Source organism: Natator depressus, chromosome 5 (genome assembly GCF_965152275.1).
Source record: "Natator depressus isolate rNatDep1 chromosome 5, rNatDep2.hap1, whole genome shotgun sequence".
Lineage (NCBI taxonomy): Eukaryota > Metazoa > Chordata > Testudines > Cheloniidae > Natator > Natator depressus.
This window is the reverse complement of record NC_134238.1, coordinates 93,666,294-93,685,295: the sequence shown is the minus strand read 5'-3', so window position 1 is coordinate 93,685,295 and position 19,002 is coordinate 93,666,294. Positions and strand designations below refer to the sequence as shown.

General features: G+C 43.8%; 1 protein-coding gene across 5 annotated transcripts in view; it reads left to right on the top strand.

Moving 5' to 3' along the window:
- VPS13A (vacuolar protein sorting 13 homolog A) overlaps positions 1 to 19,002 on the top strand; it is a 277,386-nt gene that overhangs the window by 91,014 nt on the left and 167,370 nt on the right. For all 5 annotated transcript variants that reach the window (XM_074953217.1, XM_074953216.1, XM_074953215.1 and 2 more), the window contains exon 23: positions 14,527 to 14,665. In XM_074953217.1, coding sequence (XP_074809318.1) covers positions 14,527 to 14,665 — 139 coding nt within the window. The remainder of the gene's footprint in view (positions 1 to 14,526; positions 14,666 to 19,002) is intronic.

The window sequence follows — 19,002 nt, the reverse complement described above, 5'->3', positions numbered from 1 at the left end:
CCAGGGGAAGGGGGAGGGACGAGGCAGCAGAGGATACTGAGACGCTCGGCCTGCCTCACGGCGGCGGAGAGTCACAGTTCCCCGCAGAGACCCCCCCCCCCGTACCCTCTCCCTCACACAGAATGCGTGGCGTTGGTGCATTCGGCTCTGTGAATACGGCCCCTGCCTAAGGAGACTGCAGTGTGTGCTGGGTGTGTGGGAACCAACCTGCTTTTACCTGCTGTCATGGGCAGTGGGTGAAGCTGCCGTTTGGGGAGGCTAGCTCTGCAGCCTACCTCTTCTGCCTATGGCCCCACCCATATTCCACCCCACTTTGCCCAGGCCCTGCCCTCTCCCCACTGTCCCCCTCCTATCTTCCCTCCCCCACCCTGCTCACCCCCTTCCAGCCAAATCCCTGAACCCAAATGAAGCAAATGACATTTGAAAAAAACACTCTTCTGCAATTTCTTTCTAAAGAAAATGGAGCATGTTTTCCACTGCATGCCAGATGGTGAAGACTGGACATGCAGAAGGTACCTAATTAAAAGCACTAAACTTGGGAATAAAAAATGTCAGTCACTGGCTTTTTGATATGCCCTGAAGTTTGTCAGAGATTTATTTGCAAAAGCTTTGTAGTAAGGGTGAATCAGCTGTCTTGCTGGACATAACATTAAATATATGGAATACATGATGCAGCTCTTCTCGGTGTTACATTTTCTTAATCACTGTTTCTAAGCTGATTCTATATTTTAAATGTACTCTTAAGCCTTCATAAAGTAATCATTCCAGATAACATCTTTAACTCACTGAAACAAAGACATTATTTTAAATTAATCAGTCCTGGAGGTTTAGTGTGTTCATAACAATGTTCATTGCTTTTAGAAAAAGGGAACACTAATTTACTTTGTGTGATTTCCATAACAATAGACATCTTTATGAAATTTCACCAACTTTAAAAAATGTTTCCAAAGATTTTAGGCATAACAAAGGATTTTATATCTTACTAGGTACTGATTTTGCTGGAGGGTTCTCTTAAAACTAGTTCATCAGATAGTCAGAAGGAAAGAAAGGAAAACTTTTTGTCCAGCTATCTGGAAGAAGAGGGGTGTTGTCCCTTCAAGGGTTCTCTTCAAGGGGGAAGGGTTGAAGGGAGGGAGAAAGGGATGGACAGAAAGGACAGGAAGACTTTGGAAGCAAGATTTTTTTTACTCGGGTAATTAAAATCTGTATTTTAGATAAGGGTGGTCTTTTGAAGGATTTATTTAAAAAACTATGTCTGAAGATCCAAGAATTTAAGGCTGAAGATGATTGTGCATCTAAAAATCTATGCAAGGATTTTGTAGAGCTGTGATTTTATAATCTTCACCAACTCACTAATGAAATATTTTTAAAGCAAATTTTAAACTAAATTTTAAACTGTCTCCCAAGATCTGTGAGAGTGATGGGTCGTCCTTCAGGATAGGTTGTAGATCCTTGACGATGCGTTGGAGAGGTTTTAGTTGGGGGCTGAAGGTGATGGCTAGTGGCGTTCTGTTATTTTCTTTGTTGGGCCTGTCCTGTAGTAGGTGACTTCTGGGTACTCTTCTGGCTCTGTCAATCTGTTTCTTCACTTCAGCAGGTGGGTACTGTAGTTGTAAGAATGCTTGATAGAGATCTTGTAGGTGTTTGTCTCTGTCTGAGGGGTTGGAGCAAATGCGGTTGTATCTTACAACTACAATACCCACCTGCTGAAGTGAAGAAAAACACCTACTACAGGACAGGCCCAACAAAGAAAATAACAGAACGCTACTAGCCATCACCTTCAGCCCCCAACTAAAACCTCTCCAACGCATCATCAAGGATCTACAACCTATCCTGAAGGACGACCCATCACTCTCACAGATCTTGGGAGACAGGCCAGTCCTTGCTTACAGACAGCCCCCCAACCTGAAGCGGATAGTCACCAACAACCACATACCACACAACAGAACCACTAACCCAGGAACCTATCCTTGCAACAAAGCCCGTTGCCAACTGTGCCCACATATCTATTCAGGGGACACCATCACAGGGCCTAACAACATCAGCCACACTATCAGAGGCTCGTTCACCTGCACATCTACCAATGTGATATATGCCATCATGTGCCAGCAATGCCCCTCTGCCATGTACGTTGGTCAAACTGGACAGTCTCTACATAAAAGAATAAATGGACACAAATCAGACGTCAAGAATTATAACATTCAAAAACCAGTTGGAGAACACTTTGGTCACTCGATTACAGACCTAAAAGTTGCAATTCTTCAACAAAGAAACTTCAAAAACAGACTCCAACGAGAGACTGCTGAATTGGAATTAATTTGCAAACTGGATACAGTTAACTTAGGCTTGAATAGAGACTGGAAGTGGATGGGTCATTACACAAAGTAAAACTATTTCCCCATGTTTATTCGCCCTCCTCAGATGTTCTTGTCAACTTCTGGAAATGGCCCACCTTGATTATCACTACAAAAGGTTCCCCTCCCACCCCCTCCTCCCCCCGGCTCTCCTGCTGGTAATAGCTCACCTTAAGTGATCACTCTTATTCCAGTGTGTATGGTAACACCCATTGTTTCATGTTCTCTATGTATATAAATCTCCCCACTGTATTTTCCACTGAATGCATCCGATGAAGTGAGCTGTAGCTCACAAAAGCTTATGCTCAAATAAATTTTAGTCTCTAAGGTGCCACAAGTCCTCCTTTTCTTATTACAACTTGAATGGCTCTTTAACCGTTTCAGTGTTGTGCTAATAGGTTTGGCAGTCTGGAAGGCTTTTTCAGTTTTAAGTTACTAGATCCCCTCCGGAGTAAGAGTCACCAGGCTGCAGCAGCCAGCTGTGGGAGCCTACAGGAAGAGGTGGGAGGGTGGACACTTAAACCCAGTGATGCCCCAAATTTTCGGGTGCCTTACGCAGCCTTGTATGCTGCCTATGCCTAAGGGCAGCCCTGATTCTGGGTGTGTATTTTCAGGGCAAGATTGCATTTATCAAGGACAGAGGAAAGGATGTTGTAGTAATTGAGATAAGAGTCTGGTTTAGAGTTTCAGCTTTGTGGCTGGACAGGAAAGTCCATTCCTTACAGATGTTACATAGAAAAAAATTTGCAAGACTTAGACAGTCTGGATACGAGGGCCTAGACAGCGGTCCAAGTTGAAGATGATTTCCAGGTTACAGGCCTGAGCGACAGGCAAGATGGTAGTGGTGGCCACAATGACCAAGAAAGGTGGTAGTGGGGAAGATTTGAGAGGTTGGGAGGAAGAGCCATAGTGAGCTTGTGCAGACTGCTAAATATCCACAAGATGTCAGAGACAGGCTGAGACTTGAATTAGGACAGATGGAAACAGGAGAAGAAAGGTAATAGTCAGGAGTCATGAGCACAGAGATGATGGCTAAATTTATGTTTGTGAATAAGAATACCCAGAGAATAAGTTGTGGAGGGAGAAGAGAAGAGAGAGCTGCATTGGGGATGGTGAGGAACCTCCAAAGTACATGCTGAAAGAATGAATAGAGAGGTAGGAGGAGAAACAGAAGCCAAATTGGAGAGGATCCGAGATGGAATTGAAGGAGAGGAATTCTAGACATTCATTGTAAACAGCACATTCAGTGAGCTTAGAGATGAAAGGGAGAATGGAGATTTGGGATGGTGGTAGTTGGAGAGACAAGTGGGGCCAAGGGTATGTTTTTTTTAAGATGGGAGAGACAAAAGCATGCTTGTATTGTGAGGGGAAAGAGACAGGATAGTGAGAAACTAAGGAGAAGAGTAAGGGGGAGATGAGAGTGGGCATGAGGGAGATCAGGAGATGGGATGGGATAGGATAGGGTCACTGACTCACTGGGGCAAGTTGGAGGGGTTAGAGGAGGACAGCAGATGGGCAACTTCTGTATCTGTGACTACGGAGAAAGAGGAGAGAATTGTGTCAGGGGAGAGAAGTCAAGATGAGGGGAGGGGGAAGGTCATGTTGTATTTTACCAATTGTCTCTTAGAAGAAATCTGTCTTGTATTTACAAATCTTAGATTTCTGTCCTATGTAATTGGCATCTTACCTTTAATAGCACCTAAGATTTGTCAAGAACAAATTATATTAAACCAAACTACCTCACTTCTTTGACAGGATCACTGGCCAGCTGGATAGGAGGCAGCTTTACATGTGATTTATCTTGATTTTAGTAAAGCTTTTGACAAAGTCCCCATGATATTCTTATCGGTAAACTAGGGAAATGTGGTCTAGATGATAGTACTAAAAGGTGGGTGAAGAAGTGGTCAAGAGACCATACTCAGAGAAGTTATCAGAGAAGGCTCCTTGTCCAACTGGGATGATGTATATAGAGGGGGCCTGCAGGGGTCTGTCCTTGGTCCAGTACTAGTCAATTTTTTCATTAATGACTTGGGTAATGGAGTGAAGAGTATGACTAAAATCTGCAGATGACACCAAGCTGGAAGGGGTTGCAGGCACTTTGGAGGACAGGATTAAAATCCAAAAGGATCTTGATGAATTGGTTTGAATTCCGTAAGATGAAGTTCAATAGACAAGTGTAAAGTGCTACACTTAGGAAGGAAAAAAATAAATGCACAACTACAAGATGTGAATAACAGGCTTAGGTAGTAGTATTGCTGAAAAGGATCTGTGGGCTATAGCGAATCACAAATTGAATATGATCCAACAGTATGGTGCAGGTGCGAAAAAGATGACTCTCGTTCTTGTGTGTATTAACAGGAGTGTTGTACGGGAGGTAATTGTCCTGCTCTGCTCAGTCTTGGAGATGTCTCAGATGGAGTGTTGTCTTGTTCTGGGAACCACGCTTTAAGAAAGATGTGGACAAACTGTAGAGAGTCCAGAGGAGAGCAGCCAAAATGATAAAAGGTTTAGAAATCTGTCATATGAGGAAAGGTTGTTTAAAAACTGGGCATGGTGAATCTTGAAGAAAGAAGACTCAGAAGGGACCTGATGATAGTCTTCAAATATGTTAAGGACTGTTATCAATGTAGCCCAGCCCTGAAGTGTGGCTGCAGCCTTCTCCCTTTTCACTTCAGGGTTATGGGTCCTGGGTTCACCACTAAGGGCGCTGGTACCTGCACCCAAGGGAACCCATCCTAATACAGAGAACAGAGGGCTTGTCCCTTGGGGAAATATTTAACAAGCAATCTTTTATAGAGGAGTGTCAGTCAGAGCACAAAAAATAAAATAGCTATCACAATTCCCGGACTAATGAAAAAATAACTGGGAATTTATTAGGAACGGGAAACCCAGGACAGGGGATATATGGGATAAGGGATCAAGATAATAAAAGACAAAAACAATAATACATAAACTCTATCCCTCCCAAATGTACAACCAACCCTGTGCTCCCTCCCAGCACCTGCCTAGGCAAATGGTGAGTTTAAGCTCAGTCTTTGATGGGTAGTGCAGCTCTGAAGTCAGTGGAAGGCTTAAAACAAAATAGCAAAATGAATACAAAGGGATGTTCTTACAAATTATTTACGCCAAGGATGGTAAGATTTTTCTTGTAGCTCTCTAGTTTGGATTCCAGTGTGCAGTTAGGCTGACTTTTGGTAGCCTAGCCTTGAATCATAGAATCATAGAATATCAGGGTTGGAAGGGACCTCAGGAGGTCATCTAGTCCAACCCCCTGCTCGAAGCAGGACCGATCCCCAATTAAATCATCCCAGCCAGGGCTTTGTCAAGCCTGACCTTAAAAACTTCCAAGGAAGGGAATTCCACCACCTCCCTAGGTAACGCATTCCAGTGTTTTACCACCCTCCTAGTGAAAAAGTTTTTCCTAATATCCAACGTAAATCTCCCCCACTGCAACTTGAGACCATTACTCCTTGTCCTGTCATCCGCTACCACTGAGAATAGTCTAGATCCATTCTCTTTGGAACCACCTTTCAGGTAGTTGAAAGCAGCTATCAAATCCCCCCTCATTCTTCTCTTCCGCAGACTAAACAATCCCAGTTCCCTCAGCCTCTCCTCGTAAGTCATGTGTTCCAGTCCCCTAATCATTTTTGTTGCCCTCCGTTGTACACTTTCCAATTTTTCCACATCCTTCTTGTAGTGTGGGGCCCAAAACTGGACACAGTACTCCAGATGAGGCCTCACCAATGTCGAATAGAGGGGAACGATCACGTCCCTCGATCTGCTGGCAATGCCCCTACTTATACATTCCAAAATGCCATTGGCCTTCTTGGCTACAAGGGCACACTGTTGACTCATATCCAGCTTCTCGTCCACTGTAACCCCTAGGTCCTTTTCTGCAGAACTGCTGCCTAGCCATTCGGTCCCTAGTCTGTAGCGGTGCATTGGGTTCTTCCGTCCTAAGTGCAGGACTCTGCACTTATCCTTGTTGAACCTCATCAGATTTCTTTTGGCCCAATCCTCCAATTTGTCTAGGTCCCTCTGTATCCTATCCCTACCCTCCAGCGTATCTACCACTCCTCCCAGTTTAGTGTCATCTGCAAACTTGCTGAGGGTGCAATCCACACCATCCTCCAGATCATTAATGAAGAGAGTGACTCTTCAGAGCCTTTAGGGTTTCTGGTCTCTGCTGAGATGACACTGTTCAAGGTCCCAGAAATTCCAAAAGGACTGAGTCTTCTCTTGGGTAGGAGTGTGTAGGGTAGACTAATCCTCCCTGGCTGTGATGCTTCTGTTCCTGCTACACTCCCAACACAGCCAAAACCAAACCCTTTGTCTCTGAGTTCTGCTTATGATTGGTTCTTGTAGAACTAGCTAGCAACACTATCTCCACCCTGGATAATAAGCAGTATAGGAAATGGAGTTCAGAGCATCTGTAGCCATTGCTGCTGTAGTCCGGGGTGAGTCCACTAGAGGCTCTGTGTGGTATTTCAAGAGCACCATCTCCAAAAGGGTTACACGCAGAGGACAGGGATTGATTGTTCTCCATGTCCACTGAAGGTAGGACAAGAAGTAAGGGGCTTAATCTGCAAAGGAGATCTGTTAGAAATTAGGAAATAATTTGTAACTCTAAGGACAGTTAAACATGGGAATAGGCTTCCAAGGAAGGTTGTTGAATCCCCACTATTGGAGGTTTTTATGACAAATCACTTGTCAGAGATGGTCTAGGTGTACGTGGTCCTGCCTCCTGCTTGAGGTCCTATCCAGCTCTACATTTCTGTGCATCTAAAGTGTTGTATATTTGCTATAATACGCTGATCTCTACAGTAAAATGTATTTTTTTAATCCAGTTATAGTGAATCTGGTTATTTATTATACACATTTAGAAGTCACTTATAACCAGAATATCTGCGTGTAGTTTCCATCTTTATAGATTGAGAAATGTTGTTTCACGAAAGCTTATGCTCAAATAAATTTGTTAGTCTCTCAGGTGCCACAAGGTACTCCTGTTCTTAATGAAATCATCTTTCCTCACCAGAACTTTGAAATCAAATGTGGAAAGTGTAGGGAGTGGGTTGAATGCTGGAAGTTCCACTGTCTACAGTTAAATAAAAGCTTATATAAAGAGAGGTCTTAGCATTCTTTCTAAATATGGACAGACTTGGATATCTCTGAGATAAGAGTGAAACCAGAGGTAAAAACCTGCTATTAAGTATACCCTATCTTTATTTACTTTGAATTTCAACCTGACAAGAAAGAGCTGAAGAGTTCCAGACAAATTCAGGTGGTTGGTAGTTCAGAGATGAAGACACAGTGTCTGAGAACTGAATTATAGGTGTTTTTAATCTTTGTAGATAGGAACCAGCCCATTGAATTTCATCTGGAAGTAGCATAGCAACCACAGTGTATGCCTCTATTACTGTGTGTCAAACAGATGTTCCTCTTTGAGTGCTTGTGCATGTCCATTCTAGTGTAGGTGTGTGCGTGTCCTGAGCATAGTTGCTGGAATTTTTTCCCCAGTGATACCCGTTGGGCTGGCTCCAGCACCCTCTGGTGCCACGTACACATAGAGCCGCTATAAAGGGCCCTGCTGACCCACTCCCCTTCAGTTCCTTCTTACTGCCCATTATGGTTACTGGAACTACTTTTATTGCTCAGGCACTTTTCCTAGTGGTTTTCTCTTCTTTATAACTGTATATAGTTATTGTAGTGGAGTGTGTTAGTTTTTAGTAGTTAGATAGTTGCTGAACATCTCCACGCACAGTGAGGTTCATCCGTTCCCCATTGCTGGGGCATGCCTCCGTCAGTGGGCTTCAAGCCCTGTGCTTCCTGCGTCAAGTCGATGCCATTGTGCAACTTGGACTCAAGTTGTCTCCAGGGCTTGGGGGAACCTCACAGAAAAGACCGCTACCAGATCTGCAGGGACTTCAAACCCCGCACCAGGGAGGACCAGGAAGAGAGGTTGAAGGTCCTTCTCATGGAGGCCAGCCCTAAGACCTGCTTCAGAACCATGTTGAGACTCAGCACCAAGAACTTCAGCTTTGGTGCACAGCACGTCCCGCACTGGTCGTGAGTGTTGGCACTGATCTTCATCCACAATACCCAAGAAGTAACACCAGAAATAGCAAAAGAACCGATCTCTGATGCCAAAGGCAAGCAGGCATAGGGACCGGGATAGAGTGAGATCCCTGTTGGGCTGCTCTTTCTCTCCAGCACCGCAACAGCCAATACAACCGGCTCTAGTACCTTCACAGGCCCTGCTGACTCTGGCACTAGAGGCATTGCCATTGGCAGACAGTGTGCTGGTCAGTTTGCAGTGTTGTCTACTTCAGGGGCATTTGCAGCAGCCAGACACCTGTTCTTTTGCTACCAGTTCCTGCATCCCAAAAGGTTCAGGACTCTGCACCGTCGGTACCTCAGAACAGCAGAGAACTATCCCCTAGCCACTGCCTGGTATGAATGCTGTCCTCTAGGGGAAAATCCCCTATACTAGCTTCATCACAGGTTTTTTTTAGGCTGCTATGACTTTAATATGTGGGAGTCTATGCAAAAATTTAAGGACTTGCTCCTCCAGGATGCCAGATAGGGGTTCTCCTCACTGATTGAGGAGGGGAAAACAGTGACGAGGGCCGCCTTGCAGGCAGCCCTGAATGCAGCTGATTCTGCAGCCAGATCCATGGCAATGACAGTGACCATGTGCAGAAGCGTGTGGTTGCAGTCGTCTGGTTTCCCCAGGAGGTACAACAAAGCCTCCAGGATCTCCCCTTTTGAAGAGTCTTCACTCTTTTCAGAGTAAAGAGACACCGGACTCCATGGTCTTAAGGACTCCAAGGTGACCCTGAAATCTCTGGGACTATATACCCCAGTGATATCCAGGAAACATGACAGGCCCCAACAGACTGGCCGTTACTTTGCCCAGCCAGCCAAAAAAGGTCCTGCAAAGGAGGAAGAACAGGGAGTTCAGGCGTAGACCTCATCTACTGACCTTAACAGGGCCGATGCAGACCGCACCCAGACACTTGGGGAGCTCAAAGCACTCATTTTGACGAGATGTTCAAGGTCGAAATCTCAGTCCCCACAATACCGGATCTTGTTAGCCCTCTGTTTTCCAACTGACTCTCCCACTTCTTCAATGCCTACACCCACATTACTTTGGACTGTTAGGTACTCAACACAATAGAAGTGGGATACACCTTCCAGTTTTTGTCTATCCCACCTTCCCACCCCTTCACCTCATCCCTCTTCAGGGACCCTTCTGATGAGCAATTGTAATAAGAAATCCAATCCCTCCTTCAGGTGGGAGACATAGAAGAGGTTCTGCATCATTTAAGAGGAAAGGGGTTCTATTCCCGTTACTTCCTAATCCTGAAAGCCAAAGATGGTTTCAGACCTATCCTAGACCTGTGTTGTCTCAACTGCTATCTCAAGAACTTAAATCCTGCATGGTTTCTTCGAATTCCATCATTCCCTCATTGGATCCAGGAGATTGGTATGCCCCCCTCGATTTAAAGGAGACGTACTTCCACATATCGATTTTCCATAGCCAAAGAAGGTTCCTAAGATTTGTCACGCATTACCAGTTCACAGAGCTTCCATTTGGCCTGTTGGCCGCCCCACGGGTTTCAACTAAATGTATGGTGATGGTGGACGCTTTCATCGGAAAAGGGGCAGTAGACTTATTCCCGTACCTCAACGACTGGCTTGTCAGAGGCCGGTCCGGAGCTCAGGTGGAACCCAACATCCATCTTATCCAATCAACCTTCGGGGCACTAGGCCTACTGATAAATGCCCAGAAATCTACACTTATCCCTGTGCAACAGATGGAGTTCATTGGTGCCAATCTTGATGCCACGCAGGCAAGGGTCCTGCTTCCGGAAGATAGGTTTCAGGCAATCATGGTCCTGATAAGGTCCCTCCAGACACATTCGGTCATGGCAGCTTGGAAGTGTTTGAGTTTTCTGGGCCACACGCTATTGTGCATGTACTTAGTAGAACACACGAATCTATGTCTCAGACCTCACCAACCCTGGCTGGCCACGGTATACTCACCTTCAAGGCATCATCATTTCCGGCTCACTGATGTGGTGGCTGAACCACCGTGAGGTCTGTGCATGAGAACTCTTTTCACAGTCTCAACCGTCGATATCTCTAGTCTCCAACGCTTCAGCGCTCGGCTGGGGAGCCCACTTAGGGTCCCTTAGGACTCAAGGTCTATGGCCTCAAGAAGAGCTCTTCTTCAAATCCATGTCAGAGAGCTCAGGGCAGTCTGCCTCACCTGCCAAGCATTCTTGCTCCACTTTACGAACAAGGTTGTTTAGGTTATCATGGACAACACGACTGCCATGTTCTACATGAATAGGCAGGGCGGAGTGCACGCTTCCCCCTTATGTCAGGAAGCAATCCAACTGTGGGAGTTCTGCATAACACATTCAGTCCATTTAGAAGCATCATACCTTCTGGGAGTGGAGAACCAGCTGGTGGATCACCTCAGCAGGACTTTCTCCTCTGACCAGGAGTAGTCCCTTCATCTGGACATGGCAAGGGACATTCCAATGGTGGGGCATTCCCCTTATAGATGTTTTGGCTACCTGTAACAACAGGAAATTCCGCTTGTTCTGCTCCCTGTGAGGCCACAGCCCCATGGTCTCTTGTGGACACCTATTAAGTCTTTCCACCTATTCTGATGAGTCACAAGGTTCTGGTGAAGATCAAGTGGAATCGGGTGCTGATCATTCTCAGGGCCCAGGCAACATTGGTTCACCACCCTCATAGGCCTTTGGGTGGAGGCCCCGCTCCTGCTTCCACTACACCTGGACCCGATCTCTCAAAACCATGGTCAGCTGCTCCACCTGAACCTCGGCTCTCTTCATCTGACGGCCTGTAAGCTCCATCTCTGAATCCTGAGGAGCAAGCTTGCTTGGAGTCTGTAGAGTCCTGCTGGGCAGTAGAAAACCCTCTACCAGGACCACTTACTTTGCAAAATGGAAGTGATTCTCCATCTGGTCCTCCCAACATGGAATTCTGTCTATGCAGTCCTCATTGCAACACCTTCTGCTTCTGAAATAATATGGTGTGGCTCTTTCTTCAGTAAAGGTACATCTAGCTGCCATTTCAGCCTTCCATGCCAAAGTTGACAGCCGGTCTGTCTTTTTGCATGAGATGGTTGTGATGGGTTGGGTCACAGAGACCCCCCCTTGGGACTGCCACCTGATGTGCTGAGACTACCTGTGAGCCCGTTTTCCCTGGCAACTTGGGACTTCAGAAGCCTGCCTTGTTAGCCAGACATGCCAGTCTGCTCCAGTACAGACCCAGGGTCTGAACCACGTCCCCCCAAAACTGAAGACTTAATTGAAAATGGTTTAGAAAGTGCTTCTGTCTCCAGCACCCAGATATCCAGTTTCTCAGGGGGTTCCAAACCCCAAATACATCGGTTTTACTCTGTATAAAGCTTATACAGGGTAAACTCATAAATTTGTTCGCCCTCTATAACGCTGATAGAGAGATATGCACAGCTGTTTGCTCCCCCAAATATTAATTACTTTGGGTCAATTAATAAGAAAAAAGTGATTTTATTAAGTATAAAAAGTAGGATTTGAGTGGTTCCAAATAATAACAGAACAAAGTAAATTACCAAGCAAAATACAACAAAAACATGCAAGTCTAAGCCTAATACAGTAGGAAACTAAATGCAGGTAAATCTCACCCTCAGAGATGTTCCAGTAAGCTTCTTTCATAGACTAGATGCCTTCCTAGTCTGGGCCCAATCCTTTCCCTGGTACAATCCTTGTTTCAGCTCAGGTCGTAGCGAGGGGATTTCTCATGACTGCAGCCCCCTTTGTTCTGTTCCACCCCCTTTTATAGCTTTGGCACAAGGCAGGAATCTTTTGTCTCGCTGGGTCCCCACCCCTCCTTCTAAATGGAAAAGCGCCAGGTTTAAGATGGATTCCAGTACCAAGTGGCATGACCCAAGCCTTCATTCTCCCTGGCTTGACTCACAGGAAGGCTTGCAAGTAAACAGAGCTATCTACAGTCAATTGTCCTGGTTAATGGGGGCCATCAAGATTCCAAACCGCCATTAATGGCCCACACTTTGCATAATTACAATAGGACCTCAGAGTTATATTTCATATTTCTATTTTCAGATACAAGAATGATACATACATACAAATAGGATGACCACACTCAGTAGATTATATGCTTTGTAACAAGACACCTTTTGCATGAAGCATATTCCAGTTACATTATATTCACACTTATTAGCCTTTTTTCATAAAATCATATAGAGTGCTATGTCACAATGGTTATCCATTTTCTTAAAGACCCCCCGCCCCTCCCAGGTAAGAGAGGGATCTAAACCTCTCTCTCTTCAGGGATGCTGAGATGATGGCATACCTTGAGCAGGGAGTTTACAGCTATGAGGTTTGTATCCATGGCAAAGTGCCTGCCAGATGGTATCAGCACATTGCCTCAATTATAAGCCCTAATGCAGAGCTTAGGCAGCTCTGCAACAGTTTTGCTTCATCCACAAGATCCAGGGTCTTTCTATACCCCAGATCTCTTGGCCATTCCCAGTCTGGTTAACCTGCTTCTGTGGGTATGTCTTCTACTGATTCTCCACTGTAAGGCTGCTGGTCCATTCCCCTTCCTTGTCCCCTTCAATCTGCTGTTCCTACAAGAATTTCTGCTGCTGCAGCTGTTATTCATTGCCCTCTTTTCTGATGCTTCATCAGCTGCCTATCAGTCACTTTACCTTCTGTGTACGAATACTCTGTGAGCAACGTGTCATCTCAAACCTTCAATGTATTCCAAAAACCTATAAAATAAAAGCTGTATATAGTATGCTTGCTGAATACAGACACAGATGGGGGGCTCATAGTTAAAGCACGTCATAGTAGCTAATGGTAACAAAGACTACGTCAGTCTTCATTTTCAAGGAAAGGCACAATTTCTTTCTAAGTCAAAAGCTAAAAAGCTTCTGACTGCTTCTGCTATCTTTAAATCCAGGAGCAATGGTAACTATTAAGAATCTTGGATTACAGATCACCTAGGCAATAGGTGGGCAAGTACTTTCAGGTCAGGTAGTGATCATAAACTTTGCCAGTTCCCAAGGGACAAAGCAAAAATAGAAGAGACAAAAAGGCAGTTTGAAATGTCTCTATAGAAATATTGAACCTATGGACAGTGAAGAAGAACTCTTAAAAGTTCTTATTACAGAAAGAAATCTATGACTTGGTCAGACCTAGAGACCCGGTGATTCAATTTGAAATTTCAGTACAGTTCAAAGAGATTGGCTTGTCCAAAAATGAAGAGGAATGGTTGTTGCAGTTCTATATTTAATCTGAGAAGCCGATGTAGCTAGATTATAAGAGTCGAAAATCTTTGATTTCAAACTGCTTTCTTAGTCTCTGGTTCACACCTAATTATGCTTGTCCTTATGGTCCTAATCCTGCAAAGACTTACGTATACCACATGACTTCAAATCAGTCTACTTGCAGTACCTAAAGTTAAATGTGTGTAAGACTTTGCAGGATCAAGGCCTGGGTTTGGAAAAGTCCCATTTCCTGTGTGCCAACATCTCCCTGCTTAACTTTGACTTGTTTTAGAAATTCTTCATGCATTCTTTTGTCTCAACTTTTCCTGAACTGTTGCCCCATATACTGTTTTAGTTTTTTTGCCTATATTAGAGCCCCAACCCAACAAAACACTTAAGTGCTTTGTTAGATTGGAGTGCTAGATTGCACACTGCTTGGGATAGAGATAATGTGTTTTACTTCATAAAGTACTGCATAAGTATAATACTATTTAAGTGATGTGTTATAAATAATACAATAAAACAAGTAAGTAACAGAGAGGATTTCCTGATTGTGGGACATGAGAAATCAGAAGTGGGTAAAGTACCCCTAAAATTGGTATTTGGAGTCTTCCTTTCACAGAACATGGTAGCAGTAGGGAACTTAGAATTGCACAGCTATCTGTTGGAAGATGAGTTCAGCAACAGTTTTGTATAGATTAAATAACTTTTCCTCAAATATAACTGGAATATATCTTACATTTAGTATTTTTTTCTGTTTCTGTAATTTGCTGCCAAGTAAGTATGGTGTTAGTAATAAGAAAATGAATGCAGCATTTTAATTGATACAGCCATTTGAAATAATGGAAATTATTTATATAACAGATTCAAAATTTTTGGACAGCTGCCTTTGCTCTCTGTTCAAATCTCTGACCAAAAGCTGATGGGTATCTTGGAGCTAATTGACAGCATTCCTAAACCAGAAAGTGGTCCTGCTACCATGTCAGCTCCCAAGCCAACTCAGGTAAGCTAAATTTTTTAAATGGTAGAAAAATAGTTTACTAAAATATATAAGACTTGGGTTTGGAAAGGCGCTTACAGGAGTTAAGTCCCCAACACCCTTTGAAAATCACAGTCAAATTTCTACTCTGTAGAAAAAATAAAAGTTTTGCTCATGGACGTTACTATACTGTGTCTGTAGTGTGACTGCCTGGTGAAGTTTAGCTTGATTAACCCCGTAATTATCAAATATTTTCATATAATTTTAAAAATATCCTTACCTAGGTTGCTAGTATATTACTTTGGTAAAAATTAAATAATATTTGAAATCTAGTTTACTTTTCACTACAACAGTTAATTTCTTTGTTTATTGTCTATTGTTTATTCTCACTTCTTCTGTTTAAAATTATTTCATTAAATTCACATTCAGGTTTTAATGTGCTAGTAGTTACTGCAAAGCTTGGGTTGCAACTCATTTTAAAGAAACAAAACAAACCTTGTTTGTATTTCAGTTAAAACAAAATCATGGAAATAATTCTATTAGTTTTAAGTTATATAAATAGTTAATTTTTAGAAAACAAAAATTCTGACCCAGATTTAACTGGATAGTGCCCTCTTAACAAATGAGCAGTTTTTAATCAGCTACCTCAAACTCCATTAACTGAGTTTCCATTCCGCAGAGTCTCTTGTCTTGATTACATAATGTGCTTTAGTCAGTAGAACTTCCGGTTTTACCTTGGCTGTGCAGCTGAAGAGTCAGGAACAAATCTATAATTTACTTTGTTATGGTTTGGGTTCCCCCTTTAGGAACACAACCAAGTGAAAACTGCATCTTGGCAACCAGTGACAAGAAGTTTCGAGATGTCCTGCTTTTCCTAAGCTACAGAGAAAAATAAATCCTTTTAAAAGATTTAAATTTGGGTCCAGGTCAGTTTGTTGTAGATGGGAATCTCTCTGCTTGTCTTCAGGACCCTGCCACTTTATTACGCTGTTTGCTCCACGGTACACAGCAGTTACTGTTCCCCACTTCCAGAAGAGACCAGAGCTCTGAGCCTCTCGTGCTGCTCCCTTGCAGTCTTTTGCATTTAGAAGCAGTCCCCACCTGTCTATTCTAGTTTGCCATCTCAACCATGGGCCCCATTAGAGGGAGAAGGAGGTCACCAGTCTTCTGCATGTAAAGCTGTTGAGGTAACAGTAAAGCAAGCAATTTATCCTTGCTATAAGCAGAAGTTTCAGCTCACTTGTCTAGCCACTTTCAGCTGGTGCATTTTTTAGGCAGATACCGACATCTGATTGCAATGTATTTGAGCTGAGGACTTTGTCATTGGAATCTTGGTAGTGTATTTTCACAATAAGGTGATAATTTGCATTGTCCCTGCTTCTGTACCACAGGCTTCAGAAGCTAGTTCTCTCCTCATTCTATACCAATAAAAAAGTCTAGCACATGCTGGATGGGCAATCTTCTGCTTTTCTTCAAGTGATTGCAAATTTCCATTTAACTTTAGGCATACCCAGTGCACCAAAGCTGAAGATTTTTTTATAGGGGTACCTGTCAGGACAGATGTTACTCCTTCTAGGAGCGCGTCTCTTGATTTGTCTGAGTCTCCTTCTCAATTGGAGCATCGAAGGAAATGATATCCCTCCTTTGTGGGTTCCATGAGCAAATGGCAGAAGACTTGGAAGCAGCCTCAGACAGCTAGCGCAAAGAATACCTCCTCTGCCACCAAAAAGGTTTCAGAATCTTGTTCCCTGATTTGATACTTTACAGAGTTGCTTGGGTATCAAGGTTAGAGTGCGAGACCCAGCTCAGTGTTCACCAATACCGATGGATAGCTGTCGCTGACTCCAGTGCCATCTTTGCTGTTGTTGAGACCAGCACTAACTACCCTTTCAATTGTGGAGCCTGCCTCCATTTCAGCAGTGCCACACAGTGGAGTGCTGTCAGCCTTGTTGGTGTTGACAATGCCAGAGACCTGTGAGGTGACTGAGGACCTCTTGTGCTTCTTGGTGCTGAACTCTCCACTATTACAAACAGACATGGACCGTCCCCTTCAGCTATGCAAATTCTAGGACCACTCTTGGAACCAGTGTGAGTACATACCATTGCAGCCCTGGACTCACCACCATTTTTCACCTTGGCACTGACTGCGAAAAAGCCACCAATGCGGTTTCCATGCAGACAGCTGGTACTGATTGCTTGTAAACGTACGTTTGTTTCCTTTGGTACTGATGTCCACACATCAATCCCACATTCAGTCCCTAGTGAGTCTGCCCACAACTGCACCACGTTGTCCAACAGGCTATTCCTCCTCCTACTCAGAGTCAGAGATTGGATTGTATGCCACTCACACATTACAGTCCTGGGTTTTCCATCTTTCTTTAGAAACGTGCTTTCATGTATGCCTTAGGCATGCCTACAAGTACAGGTTTAGAGAGAAAACTTTATGGGGATGTCATATTTGGCCTTATGGTCTTCCCCAGTCTTCCTACTGGAATACTTGGGGTATGCCCCCACCCCCCCTCAAGATCAGCCTCCCCCATTGTGGCCCAAGACCATGCTGCCTTGAAGGAATCATTCCTTCTGAAAAGTATGTAACTGGACGCTCAGAATCAACTATCTCACACTGAAGTCACTCCCTTTCCCATGAATTCTACTTTATCTCCAGATGAGGTGTTGATTCAGAAGTCTTCCTTTCCAATACCTGATGACTATAAAATGTAGCAGAAACTGGTTAAGAGGGTGGCTACATCTTCGGACATACAGGTGGAGCTAGTTCAGGAGAATCCACACAAGTTGATGTACATCCTCCACACTACTGCACCTGATATGGTGCCATTGCATATTATTAAAGCTATGTTGGATCCTACAGAGATGCTCTGGCAGACACCCTCATCCTTACCTCCCATAGTTAAAAGAATTGAGTATAAATACCGGGTTTCTTCAAAGAACTTGAACACTTTTACTCCCTTCTGACCCCTGGGTCTTTCGTTATGATAGTTAATGAAAGTGTGCTAGGGCCTCATGAAATCTATCCCCAAGGACAAAAAGTAAAAAAAAAAAAAAAAAAACAGGACTGACTTTGTTGGCAGATTTATTCAACGTTAGGATTGCAAATTCATATAGCCAATAATCAAGGACTTTTGATTATATGTGATTTTTCTTATTTATTGGGATGTGATGTCCAAATTCTTGGCTATATTACTGGAGAAATCCAATGAGTTGTTCCAGGTGATACTTGCTGAAGGTCATCTGGTCATGAGAACATCCCTCCAAACTGCACTAGATGTAGCTTGCACAGTGACCAGGATGATGGTGGCAATGGCAGTGACCATGTGTAGTTCCTCTTGGTTGCAGTCTTTCAGCATACCTATGAAAATTCAACAAACTATTGAGGACCTACCCTTTGAGGGATGTAACTCTTGTTTGAAAAAGTGCAGGAGGCTTTACATTTTGTCAAGGATTCCAGATTCAAGGATTCTGGTCCTTGATCATCTACATGCCAGCTCCTAAGAGAAAATAGTATTGTACTCAGTAGAGCAGAGGCAGGCCTTTTATCCCCCAAGACAACTTTATCAGATTAAAAGGAGAAATAAGTCTTGGAGGAGGAGACCACCTTCTGCTGTTGCTTCATCTGAGCAACCACCCACCTCAAAACAGCCTGTTGACTTTTTGGATGAGACGAGCGTATCAATCCATTGGGATCTTCCTTGCTGTACTGCTCCCTTAAGGAATAAGCTCTCTCGCTTCCTTGATGCTTGGAATGCTGTTAAAACAGATCAGTTTCTCTCCATCCCTTCTTCCCTTGCCCATTGCTTTTCAGTGACCAATCAAACTCAGGAGTCTATTATCAAATAAGAGATAAAGACTCTGCTCAATTTAGGAACTATAGTGGAAGTACTTTCACGGCACTGGGGAAAGGGGGTTTACTCCTTACTCCTCATATTGATGTCCAGAGGGGGCCTGTGGCCCTCTCCTAGATCTGTGAAACTTAAACAGATTTATCAAGAAAGTAATGTCTTGCATGGTTTCCCTGCTTTCCATTATTCCTTCCCTAGAACCTGATGATTGGTATGCTGCTTTTGACTATGCTTGTTTTCATATAGCTGTCTACCCTATTGTAAGAAATTGCCTGAGACTCCTAGGACAGATAGTAGCTTACTCAGCATACCAGACTACCTGAGGTTCATACAGGGTGGCTGAAGACTATTTATTGTCCAATAAAACATCAACTTGACACGCTGGTTCATGTACCAGCCAGAGTTGTGTCTTCATTGAACTGGTGGATGAATCTGTCCAATGTCTGCAGCGAGGTTCCCTTCTCACCTTCCCTTCCCTCTTGGAACAGACATTGTCCTTAGGCT